We start from the raw sequence: 13057 nt of genomic DNA on the forward strand, positions 1-13057 counted from the left end.
CATGTGTATATTTATCAATTTTTTCTAAGATTGGTGGATGAATGATATTTGCCTAGATGTATTTTTCCAAATTATTTTGATACTTGGCTATTGTGGATTAAGTCCAAATAGTGCAACTGGTAGAGCAAAGGCCAGGCATTATAAAAAATTGCTTGGGTTTAAAAGGGGCTGGTGCTTATGGTTATCCCCTAGCATTGAACTTTGTCATAAATTGAGGGGGAAAAATCAATAATCTAGAATGTTAAAGTTAGTTTTGAGTTAGATGATTTTGATTATTCCAAAATGTGATTTATTATGTCACAGCAATGCAAGCAATGCCTTTAGACAAGCTGTCATTTCTCAATGTTGATGAGCTTGAGCTTTTACAAGAGTATGTTGATCTTGATATTCATATTGAAGCTAATAAGGACAATGTAATCGTTACTATCATGTAAGCTTCTTGAGGATCAATAACTATATTCTCTCAAAACCTTCAGAAAAACCTTGAACCAAATCTGCATTAGTTATAACTTATAAGATTTCAATTATCATTTTTTCTAAATCATGTGTTGATGCCAGGTTGGTCATTTTCAAAACAAGAGTGTGTCTTTTTTTCTTTTCTTTTTTCCTTTCATTCATGTCCTAGGTTTAATCCCATAATCAGAGAAGTGTATAAATGGAATTTTGAGTTCTTTGAATTGTGTCTGTGTCCTAATTAAAAGATACTTTAGTTCACATGTATTTTCCTTGAGATTATTTATATACACATTGATTTTTGAGTTTATAATGTTTACATACTAGGTTTAATTCTTTAGTGCATGTATGAATTTAGTTAGTTTGAAAGTAACTGACTGATATTAGCTGATTACTGACAATGCTAAAAATAATTTCAAAGAATTCTAGATTGGGTTCCCCTTTGAAACAATTGTTGTTGGTGGCAAATAAGTTGATGATGTCTGTCATCTCCTTAAATTAGATTCGGTACAGATAGAGTGGGGAAGCGAGGGAATGTCTATTTGTTTTTTATTTATTATTGTTTTAATTTTTTGGTTTCCTCCTTTCTATTTGGTGTGTATGTATTTATATATATATATATATATAATAAAAAATAAAGTAGCATTGGAACTGTGCAATTATTGTTGCATGAAAATATGTGATTTTATTTAGGCTGTATTTTTATTTGCAGGTACATAGAGTTGAATGCAAGAAAATTCCCAACAAATTGCTTTGTAATATATACCCACCACAAAAGTAAGTTTAGTCCCTTGCAAACAATGGTTTCTTGCATCTATTATTTTATTTTGTGTATGTTTGCCAGAATTTTTTTTTTTTTTTAATTTTATTTTAAGGACATTGTAATATATAACTCTAGATTTTGTGAGAACTATTTCATATTTTTCATCTAAAATCTTATTACTAGTTTTGTTTATTTATTTATTGATTGATTCTAACTCTGTCCATTGTAATTAACAATTTGAAGTTGTTTTACTTAAATGAGCTTGGATCACACAAATATTGGTGTGATAAGCTTCACATATTAATGTGGAAACCAAAAGAGCAATTGTTATTGGAGAATGAAGAGTAAAAAAACAGAATGTTTTCAAAGTATGTGCTGTGAATTAAGGTTATGTTTTGTCTCTATAAACCCAAGGCTTATTAAAAAAAAAAAAAAAAAAAACCTTTAGTTTGTGGTTAGTTTGCTTGATATATATATATATATATATATATATATATAGATATATATCATGTGCTTGATATTTTGTTTCTAGATGAAAACTATTGTAACATATGAAGGGAGTGATATTTATTGTATTTTATAGATAGAATTTCTGCAAGTATAGGACAAATGAGGGGCTATACAACATGCACTGGACAAATTTTATGTTATGTTGATTGTTTTCTATTACATAAAATGATCCCGCGCATTGCGCGGGTAAAACGCTAGTTCTTATAAAACTAAAAACCATTCACTATAATTTTTATAGGTTTCATTTTTTTTATGGCAAGCAAGCCCAAGATTTTGGAATTGTAAAGAATGTCACAATTAGCAGTCAAATAGATTTTGAGTGATTTCAATTATAAATACAATTACATCAAATATGTAAAAATACCTTCAATTATGAAATTTTTAGCAAGAAATTATTCAATTTTTTCAAGCTCAATATCAAAAACTACCAATGTGAGTTATATATATAGGGTTTTACTAATTTTTTACTGCTTTTTTTTTTATTTTTATTTTAAACAAGATAAAATTTCTACTCTAACATAATCTAAGTGTATATGTGTGTGAAACTCCCTCCTGGAGACTTGAACCGTGGCTCTTGCCCCCTACACCTTACAAGTATTTATACTTGTAGAGTGACAACTACACCAAAGGTGCGCGGTGGTTTTACAGCTTTTTCAAATCCCCATAAAACAGTTTCAAAAAATAGATGGTTAATGTATGCCCCCTAAAGGCATTAGGGCATACATTACCCGGACTCATATATATATATATATATATATATATATATAGAGAGAGAGAGAGAGAGAGAGAGAGAGAGAGAGAGAGAGAGAGAGAGAGAGAGAGAGAGAGATTCAATTACCTTTTATACGAAAGCTTTTAGACGTAGAAATGGAAATGATCCAATTGGAATTTCAACAGCTACCGCGAACGATCCAATTGAAGAATCTCTAATCTCGTTGACCCTCTCTAAGGCATTGTTTTGTAGTTAACGACAGCAACTGCTACCTTCTTTCTTTCTTTCATTTTTTTTTTTTTTTTTCCTTAATTACTCATCTAAATAATTAAATTAACTAGTGAAATAAAATTTAAGTTATGAGGTTTTCTATTGTAATAACTTTTTTTTTTAAAATTTGTTATTTATGTAAGTTGTTCAATACATCAATAGACCAACTTCAATTTCTGATAACAAATAAATATATTATAAATAAGTTTTTTATTGACAATTATACAGATTTAGTAACAAATTATCCACGTACTGTTTCATGATTCTCTAATTTGAAGTTAGATCCTGTAAAAAGAAAGCATCCCATGTTTTAGAGCATCCCATGAAACAGTCTTGAGACCTCTCTGATAAAAATGTGAAATCAATATAACCGTCTTATAATAGAATAGGATTTTCATTGGCTGTTTGAGTCCATATAGGAAGATATTACCTTGAAGAATTGGCCGGTCCAAGAATTTTTTTGAACCTTTGTTTAAATGAATTCATTATAAATTCCTTTCATTAGACCATAACTCTGAAAAGAGAAAAATTATCTAATAGGACAATCTTATGAGATACCCCTCCTGACGAAGGAAGAAAGTTCCATCAATCTTAAGATCTTGCCTTCGTTTGGATAAGCTTGTACCCAGCAAATAATGAGGTTTGAAATTTTATTGAGGTTTGCAACTTCACTAGCATGCTGAGAAAGAAAACTCAAGCAAACATTTCACATCAGCAATTGTAAATTACCAGTATTTGCATATCTTGTTAACAATCATTAGAGCATGGAGAGAAAGTTATGACGTTAATTTTCATTAGAGCACGGGGGTATAAACTTAATTACAACTCTTTAATGACATGAGAACCAGGCAATTTTGATGCTGTGTTAAGTAAAAACATGATGTCGCACATCGAACAGCACAGGTAAAAACTCAAACACCGAGCTTCTGACTGAGCAGCAACAATTTGGTAATAAATAATAAAAACTAGTTATAAGGTCATTTCTCAAACCGTCTGGTCACTTGGACTAAATGCAGTCACGCACAAGTTGTGCCAGATCGAGACCATGGGGTGACACTTATGCCACTTGTGGGCATAACAGGCAGCATTGCCACAATTTGTACACCTCCAGTGATCACACAAACAGGAACTAATCGCCCTAGGCTTGAAAGCAAGGTAGATTTAAGCAAAGCTAGAAACTCGAGTCCTACGAGCAAAACAGGTCCATCCACTGGAATTATATTAATGTCAGCCTTCAGCATAACTAGTAAAATACACACCAAAAGGAAGAAATGACGAGTCTCCTCGAATTCCAGATTAGTCTAGACATTAATGCACAACCAAGCAACCAGACCAATTTAAGGTTGAAAGGGAAATGTCTAAAAAGGCACATGGAACAAAATCACAAACATAAATTACAATGTATCTTCTCCTAGTATTCCCATTTCTTCATCTCCATACCATCAGGAGGGCTTCCCTCAACCTTCTTTGAACCCACTTCTTTCCAGTTCGTAGAAAGCACTGTCCCATTTGACTCAACCTGCGTAATAAAAGAAACGCACATTACAATGCAATACCAAAGGCAATACTATGATTTGGGAAAATTTTACCAAATAGCAGATTCTTATAAATTTGTGCATGGCAACATTAATATCCTTTTTTTTTTGGATCAATCATAGCAACCTTAATATCATAGTCAGTTAAAGCACTTCAAAAGAGGCAGCATTCAACAAACATTAAAATGAGAATGAGTGAAAAAAAAACTTACAAAAGATTTTCTCATGGCCCTTCTGGTGTCCTCATCAGCATCTGCATATATGTCCCGGAAGAATTTGTTTAAAGCAGCATCACCATCAAGCTTTTCATCTTTCTCCTGAAAAATACAATCACAAATGACTAAGAAGTGCACTCACAAACATGAGGAAGACCAATGCAAAATAAATAGGTTAAAAGGCAAACCTCCTTCTTCACTTCAGCTTCAAGCTTGTCCCAATCAGTCCTCTTTGGTTTTGAGGATGGGTATGAAGGTCTTGGAGGTCCAATAGCTGCAAAAATTAATAACAGCATCAAACTCATCAACATGAAAAAAGGTGATTGAATACTGAGACAGATGTTTTTGCAATTACGACGACAATTTAAGATACGACATTTGGGTGTAGGTACACACTATTCTGATAGCCAACCCTATCAGCTAGCACCAAAATCCAAATTGTTTGGCTTGGCTTTTAACAATATGCAAATGCATCCCAATGGGCCTGAAACTGTGTCCAAGCTCAGCCAAGAAAAGGAGGGCTGGAGGGAGCAATGTGCCCCCATGGATCTAAACGCAAAAAGAAACAAATACAAAATTTAATCATGAAAATCACACAAATCACAAGAAGCAACCACAGCTTGAAAAGTGTATCATCACTTTATAGAAATGAATGGTCAAATTGCTAGAATCATCAACAGGTCCTGGTTCTAGCCTCTCAGACACCCAGTTCTCAAGCAACAAGAGCATCATGTAGGGTCTAGAGAAAATGTCATGAAAAATGCAGCAGCGTGATGACTACTTTTTTTTTTCTGGAATTAATCATTTTTCAAAGTTTAAAGATGAGAGGGAAAGAGAGATGAGTGGAGTTGTCCCAAATGTGGCCTGACTCCCAATCCACATTTGAATATGTTGCATACATTACAAGAATATTCACCTACCTAAGGCATTTGACCTTAGTGGAACTGTAATTTCCTTGCTGAATTCTAGAGATGCCCACTGTATTGGTTCAGCTTTTGCAAGGCGAATTTCAATTTTGGTAGACAAAACATCATATCTGCACTTGGAAGTTACTATCTGTTTGCAGACAACCAAACACAAAAGGTACACTTGACATCCATATTAAGTAGCATAAATTCTAATATAATTAAGTGTGAATGCTAAACATTGTGTATTATTTACAAAAGGTGCAAGCAATACCTTTCCAAATAAGCGAGGTTGAAAAATATACGCTTCTTCTCCAGCCACATCAATTGTAACACTCAGCTGCACGTAACAAATAAAATTTAGATTCATTCAATCCAAAACCTAAATTTTCAACATTTGTAAAACCTAGGAGAAAGACGAATAAAGACATAAGACAGCAGACAGCAGACAGCAGATCTATGTCTTACAATTTGTTCACCAAAGTCAACAGAAACATTATTAGCCGGTATGCCCTTAGCAAAAATAGTCACAACCACTTCCTCTGGCTTTTGGTAGAATTCATGCCTGCACTTTTTATCAATAAATGTATTATTCACAGTGCCAACCTCTACTATGGATATATAAGGCATTAAACAAACACAACATTAATACTTTTACACAAAAAATAAAATTTGTAAATAATCACTCAAAATGGAAAATTTTGAAGTCTGCTAAAAAACATGAAAAGTAAATAGATTGTATTGGCCCCTTGTACTCACCTATACTTTGGTTTGGCTGTAGCTACTGTCACCGGATTGGCAAGTTCATCAACAGGCTGAACATCTGTAGATGCAAAAACATCTGCAGATGCATCAACATCTGCAGATGCATCAACATCTGCAGATGCATCATTTGTTGGGATCGGTTTCTCTGATGATTGGTTTGGTGTAACATCGATTTCCTCTGAATGACCAAGCAACATTCACCAATAAGATCATAAGCAGCATTGAGATTTCCTAGTATAATTTCTGTTATAATTTTCATAAATATTTCTTTCCCTCCCTAAAGAAAATCACATTTCAATTCAACACATTCAAAGTATCTAAGTGCAAAAAGAAGTGATTCATTGATCACTAAAAGATATAAGATTCTAAGAGGAAATTACACACCTGCAATGCACTGATCACATTGTTGGATTAACTTAGTGAATCTTTGATCTCCCGGTGCCAGAGATGCACCTGTTTCCAAGGCTGCCTTGGCAGTCTGATATTCCTCAAGACTGATGCATGCAGTGCTGTGAAAGGAAATACAAAGTAGAGTAATCAAAGGCTATACTAAATGGAACAGCGTAATCATGCATGATATAGGAATCACATGAGCAGTCCATACAAATGACTGATACGAAAGGAGGGGTAAGATACACTGGCATGCAAATAAACCTTCAGAATAGAGGGTGAACAAAGTCCTGTGTTCATAAGGCATTTTCTCTATATTTCACAGTAAAAATGCCCAAGCATGATAAACTTATATATGCACCACATGCAAAATTATTCTGCCCTAGACACTTTTAGATGGAAATAAAAAATATAACTCATTAAAGAACCTAGACTAGTATACTATCAAAACGAATCTAAAAAATAAATAAATGATCAATTTAGTATGCCACACACGGTCTCAACTCTGCTCTTCAACATTTCTTTTTAGCATGGTTAATTTGAACGCTAAATTTTAGCACATAAAGTGTAAAAGCACAGAGTAAATATAGAGCCCATATGAAAAAAAAATTATACTACATGCACCATCTCCAACCTGGCAAAACTCAATCCTTAGTCCTTACAGCAAGATTAACTAAAAGAAGTGTTTCTAGGCCAGCAAGTGTTGTAAAACACACAATAATCTTGTTTCATAGCTCCAACTTTTACAAGGAACAATATTTTATTCACATTCAAATAAAGGGGCGCTACTTCCCAAAAATACCCCCTCTTTTTTTTGGATCCTACCCATTTAGTTTTATATTCTATTCAAATTCAAAATAAGGTATGTAGAGAACATAACTACAAAATGTTTCCACAAGCATCAACTTTTTATAATATTTTATATGCACATTACAAATCCAGTCCGATAAAATAGAAGGTACCTCATACACGAGGAAAATCCTAAAAGTAATGTCAATGACACTAGCAGTGTTAGAAATGGTGGTGGCAGTGGATGAGTAGGCAAAGACAGGAAATAATGGTGATACTGTGATAATGTAGTGAAAGGGTTGAAATGAAGGAAACAGTAAGGTTAAGGCTCAGCTATATTATTGACAAAAACTATAATGAAGGTAAAAATGGCAGCATAAAAAGTTGCCTGATATTGCATAAATATTAATGATGGTGATGCTAGCAAAAGCATTGAATGTAAGTGTAGCAGGAGAGTGGTGGTAGCTTGGGACTCCAAACCAGTTTGGAGGAATCTCCTCCAACTCACTACATGACGATTTATAAGATTATCCACGTCTATTATTTAGGGCCCGTTTGGATTGGGGGGGAAGGAAGGGGAGTAGAGTAGAGTTGGCAGAAAATAGGCTAATTTTGGGCCAAATCTACTCTACTCTACTCTACTCCCCCTCTATGTTGCACGGACACGGACACGGATACGGACACGACACGGACACGGACACGAGGATACGGCAATTTTTGAAAAATAAGGACACGACACGGCGGGGACACGGCGGTTAAATAATTAATTAAATTTTATATTTAGGATATTTTTAAATATTTTTAGACATAAAATACGTTTATGTCTAGAATTTAAATTATATCAGAATTATAAATAAGTAAACTAACGCCAAAAATAGTACAATAATACACATAAAATATTTAGAGTACAAATCAAAAGTTTAAATATGTTACGTTCAAATACTAATACTAAAAATAATAGTCAAAATAATAATATAAATTATTTTCTTTTGGACCAATGGCATATCAAAGAAATCATGACTGACATATGTTACTCAATAGTTAAAATTTGAAATTGAATGTTTGAAACTGGCTTTCACGTGGGGTTGGCAGAAGACCCACAAAACAAAGAGGAAATATAAAAAAATATTAGAAAAGTTAAAATGAACGAAAAAGAAAAAGAAAACGTAAATGAAGCAGAAGAAGAAGAAGGCATCTGGGTGAGAGAGCAAAGAAAAAGAAAAAGAAAAAGAAGCAGAAGAAGAAGAAGAAGGAGAGAGGAGGAGCTCGCCGATCGGCCCGATCTAGCTCCGGCAAGCGACGGAGGGCAGCGGCAGCAGCAGCGGGCAGAGGTCAGAGGTCAGACATCTGTGATTTTTCTTTTTTTTTTTCACTGCTAGCGTGTCGGAGCTTCGTCGGAGCCGTGTCGGCGGCGTGTCGGAGAAGCGAAAAAAAAAAAAAAAAAGTGACACTCGCCGGACACCGGAATCCGACGAGTCGTACCCGTTCCGGTGTCCGACACGTGTCCGACACCGACACGACGCCAAAAATGGCGTGTCCGTGCAACCTAGCTCCCCCTCCCTCTCCCTCAATCTAAATGGACTGTTAAACAAGTCAAATGACTCATTTCAAAAGTCATGTGAGTCACTAAAAGTACATTTGAATAGAGAAAATCTACAATGAGTGAGATAATCACATCACTAAGTCTACATGACTAGTATGATTTATTTTTTTACCTTCTCAGTTAAATAAATGTCAAGGTTGTAGACATAGATCCATGCCAAATGCAATTAAAAAAGGTTGAAATGAAATAAGCAATAAAAAATTGGCATGCTTATGTTCAACATACATCTCTCCAAGAGCCTGAAAATTTTAAATTAAGCTATATACAATTCTATGCAATAATGAATACCGTCTACATGCCTACTGCATTATACTCACCCTTTGCGCAAGAATGCTTTTGACAATGAAGGATCCAGCTCAATCGCTCTGTTTGCATCAGCAACAGCCTCTGCAAAAAATAAGAAGACATTAACTACCAACTTTTACAACCCATTTCCAAAACATTATGCAAGCACACAAATCACAAATACCCAAAAAATGAAACACATGGAAAATGGAGAAAGCAACAAGATAGAGATAGGGCTGCAGACAAGCCAATTAGAGCCAAAGAATATTCAACCTCAGTTAATGACCAACAACCTCAAACAAGCAGTTTATCAATCTCAAGGAATTCAATTTTTCAAGAATGAAAGGTCTGAGTAGAAATATAGTCTGTTCAACCAAAGCTTGTCAGTTTTACAATCAAGCCAATCTGGAGTTGAGCTCATGTCTGTGTGTGTAATGAGCTTAACTGAGAAGCACATTACTCAAGCTTGATTCATCTATCTTTCATTGTGAATTGTTCAAATGACACTTTTGGAGCCAAGCTTGGGCCAAGCTCGAGTAGCTTGATTGCACCGCAAAGAAATGCAAATCCTGAATCCTAAAGGTAGAGGCAGATAGAAAAAGAAAATAATGCAATGATGAAAACACAGGAGGCCATGTAACTAGAATACAATCTACTAGATCTGGTTGAATGGCAGGAATAAAACAAAGAAAGTAGGGACAAAATTTTCAAACATGGCTTGAATGTCATGGAAACTACATCCTCAATCATTGGCTCTGTGTGATTGTTTGTTGTGTGTGTATGTTTAAAAACATTCAAGCACAAAAATTAGGGCTTAAACATTGCACAAAATCATCCGATGAAAGTATCTCATTGCACTCATAGTCAGACCATGAGAACTTTACAGTTAAAACACACATCTGCATCACATTAGCCAAAACCACCACCGCACCCCCATCCCTTTTCTTTTCTTTTTCTTTTTTTCCTTATAAAAAAGGAGAATAGTACTTACACCAATACATCATCAACTGTTTGGAGTATTTGGATATATGGAATACAACTTAACTATCATACAGAATCTTCTTTCCTTTTGCTTTCTTTTCTAATTTAACTATTCTTTTCTTCAAAACCAAATAAAACATAAAACACAAGAAAAGAACCTACTTGATTCTCTTTTTCAACCTATTCTCATATAAACAAAACAGGGAAAAAAAATTAATAGATCTCAACATAATTAAATTCCAAATGAGCATAAAACACAAGACTACAAAGATATTCAATCATTTCTTTTCCTCCACTTACTAAGCAAGCAAAAAGACACAATTCTACTAGCAAGAAAAACTCTAGAATATGTTACCACTGAGGTTGTTAAATGTACTTACATTCCCCTATAAAGTTATAAACTATTATAACATATGAAGAATGAAAATCCAAAAAATAAAAATAAAAATAAAAACAAAAATTGTAAACCAAACAGTCATAAAACAAATGCTAAATATTCCTTTCCTTCCCATACTTCATGTTCTTACTTCATGTTATCATGTTCCCATTACTTTTTATCAGTTTTATCAGCAATCAAACAAAAAACAAGTCATATTAACAGTCAAACCAACAGAAACCCAATGCTCATACTCGAAATTATTTAAGTCTCTGCACAAAGAAATTGTGAGAAAAATCAGAAAACCCAGAGTACCAGTAAAGTTTTCGACTTTAAACATTAACAGTATGTAAAACCCAACAACAGTAACAACAACAATAATAATACTAAAAAAAAACACAACAGACTTAAAATTCTTCACTTATTTCCCACCCACATCTTCAATTTTCTTTTCCTTACGTTTTCTCAGCAATCAAACCAAAAAAAAAAAAAGGAGACAGTCAAATCAATAAAGACCCAATCAATAAAGACCCACAATTTTTTTCAGTACCCAAAAGAGAAAAGAAAGAGAAAAACTCAAAAAGGGTAGGAAAGGAAGGCTAAAAAACCAGTGAAGCAGTTGAGTTTGATGTTGGCTTGGGCTCGTTCAGCGAAGAGCTCAGCGCTTTGAGGGTTTTGCTCGATGGCCTGGGTGTAGAGCTCGGCGGCGAGCTGAAAGTGGTCGTCGATGTAGGCTTCCTTAGCCTTGATTTCCAGATCGGATGCCATAGATGCCTTGCACACAGAAAGAGCGATGGATAGGAAGATATAGAGGAAAAGAAGAGTCTAGAAAAAGAGGAAAGCGAAGCGAATGGAAGGAACGGACTGCTTAATTGACTCCAGGTCTACACACGACTTTAAATTAAAAGAGTGTGTAATTATTGATGAAGTCTACTATTATTATTTACAGTATTTTCGAATAATACAATATTGTATGGTACTTTTTATTTAAAATAAAATACAAATTCGGCTTAGCCTCGTTTACCAGTCAAAGTAAGTTTTTTTTTTCTTTTTTTTTCACTCACAAATCTCACTTTTATGGGTCTTAAAATTATTTCAAGAACTTCTTTTTATAAATAAAATATCATTTGATGTTTTTTTTTTCCATACCATTTCAAGGGAGAAGGCATATTACAAAGTGCATTTTACAAAAGTGCAAAACCATCCGGAGAAAACCAGCCATAGTGAATTGGCACACGGTTTGCCAATAAAATATCATTTGATGTTTGCTCGTTTATCAATTGTGCAATGAATTCTTTTTTTTTCTTTTTAAGTGGGTTTTGACTATAATAAACTTTCTCGATTGAATTAATTGAAATATAATTTTTATAAACAGTAGTATGTGATTTTATTGTTTTAGTTTGTCTGACTATTACTGCAATTTTATTAGTACAAACATTTATACGTTAAAAATAAACTACTCCAATACGAGTTATGAATGGATGAATAAATAATCATCATCATTTTCGTCATAATTATTTGCACTCAAACTCTTCCACATGGATAAACTACCATGCAATTAGATGTGCCAAAAAAGAGAATTGTAATGGACGAAATATATTTAGTGCCAAATTAACCCACAATCGGTACTAATGGTCGTGTATGGACTACTATCTTGACAAAGTTGCCATTGTTACAACCCATATACTAAACTATATTCCAATTATTGAATAGGACATTTATTATGAAGACAACAATCGACCCAATTTGCAAATTAGAAAAACTTACTATTTATACTTCTATAATCTATTCACCTGAGTTAATTGATTTTTTGACTTAAGTATTAGAGAATTTTTGGACGATACCACAACAACGCCTTCCAATCAAAATTTTTCTTCTTGCAAGTCTTCCAACATTCCTTTATTTCCTTGTTTGGACGAGTGGCTCACTAAAATTTTTTGCATCATCAAAATTAAAGAAGTTCCTTTTTTTTTTTTTTTTTTGTGGAACTCAGGCATTTAATGAACACTTGAATACGAAACACTAATATAATAACTTAAATTAAGTGACACATAACACTAAGGGTACGTTTGATATGCTGTAATAACTCCTGTAATGGAATAGTTATTTATGTGTAATAGTAATTCGGTCATTTGGTTACACCTTTATTATATGGATTAGTTATTACATTGGAATGACTATTCTTTAAATTGAAGAATAGTTATTCCTCTTTAAAATGGATGTAATAGCTATTCCATAGTATATATAATAGGTTTTAAAATTAATATATTTCCAAAAAAGATAAAGTTTCCTTATACATTATCTTTTAAAAACTTTCCATATGTAGCAATCAAACTTATGAATAGTAATAGTTATTCCATTACAATGTCTTCTATTCCCAGTAATAAAAATTACTATTCCTAATGTAATCTATATTCAGTGTACCAAATGTACCTTAAGTGTATGGACTCAATTTTAAAACTTTAGGGGATTAAATCAAAATCACCCCAAAATTTTAAGGATGAA

General features: G+C 33.5%; 1 protein-coding gene across 1 annotated transcript; it reads right to left on the bottom strand.

Annotated features, from left to right (window-relative positions):
• Window positions 1–3895: 3895 nt before the first annotated feature.
• Window positions 3896–11429, bottom strand: LOC126700328 (protein SGT1 homolog). The gene is made up of 10 exons (XM_050398423.1): window positions 11161–11429; window positions 9228–9297; window positions 6513–6637; window positions 6123–6306; window positions 5832–5928; window positions 5638–5703; window positions 5379–5514; window positions 4647–4732; window positions 4456–4560; window positions 3896–4227 (listed from the first exon to the last, which is right to left on the bottom strand). Exons 1-10 carry the CDS (start codon window positions 11318–11320, stop codon window positions 4120–4122), a joined length of 1137 nt encoding a protein of 378 aa, XP_050254380.1. The 5' UTR covers window positions 11321–11429; the 3' UTR covers window positions 3896–4119.
• Between the last annotated feature and the right edge of the window lie 1628 nt (window positions 11430–13057).

Source organism: Quercus robur, chromosome 9 (assembly GCF_932294415.1).
Source record: "Quercus robur chromosome 9, dhQueRobu3.1, whole genome shotgun sequence".
NCBI classification, from domain to species: domain Eukaryota; kingdom Viridiplantae; phylum Streptophyta; class Magnoliopsida; order Fagales; family Fagaceae; genus Quercus; species Quercus robur.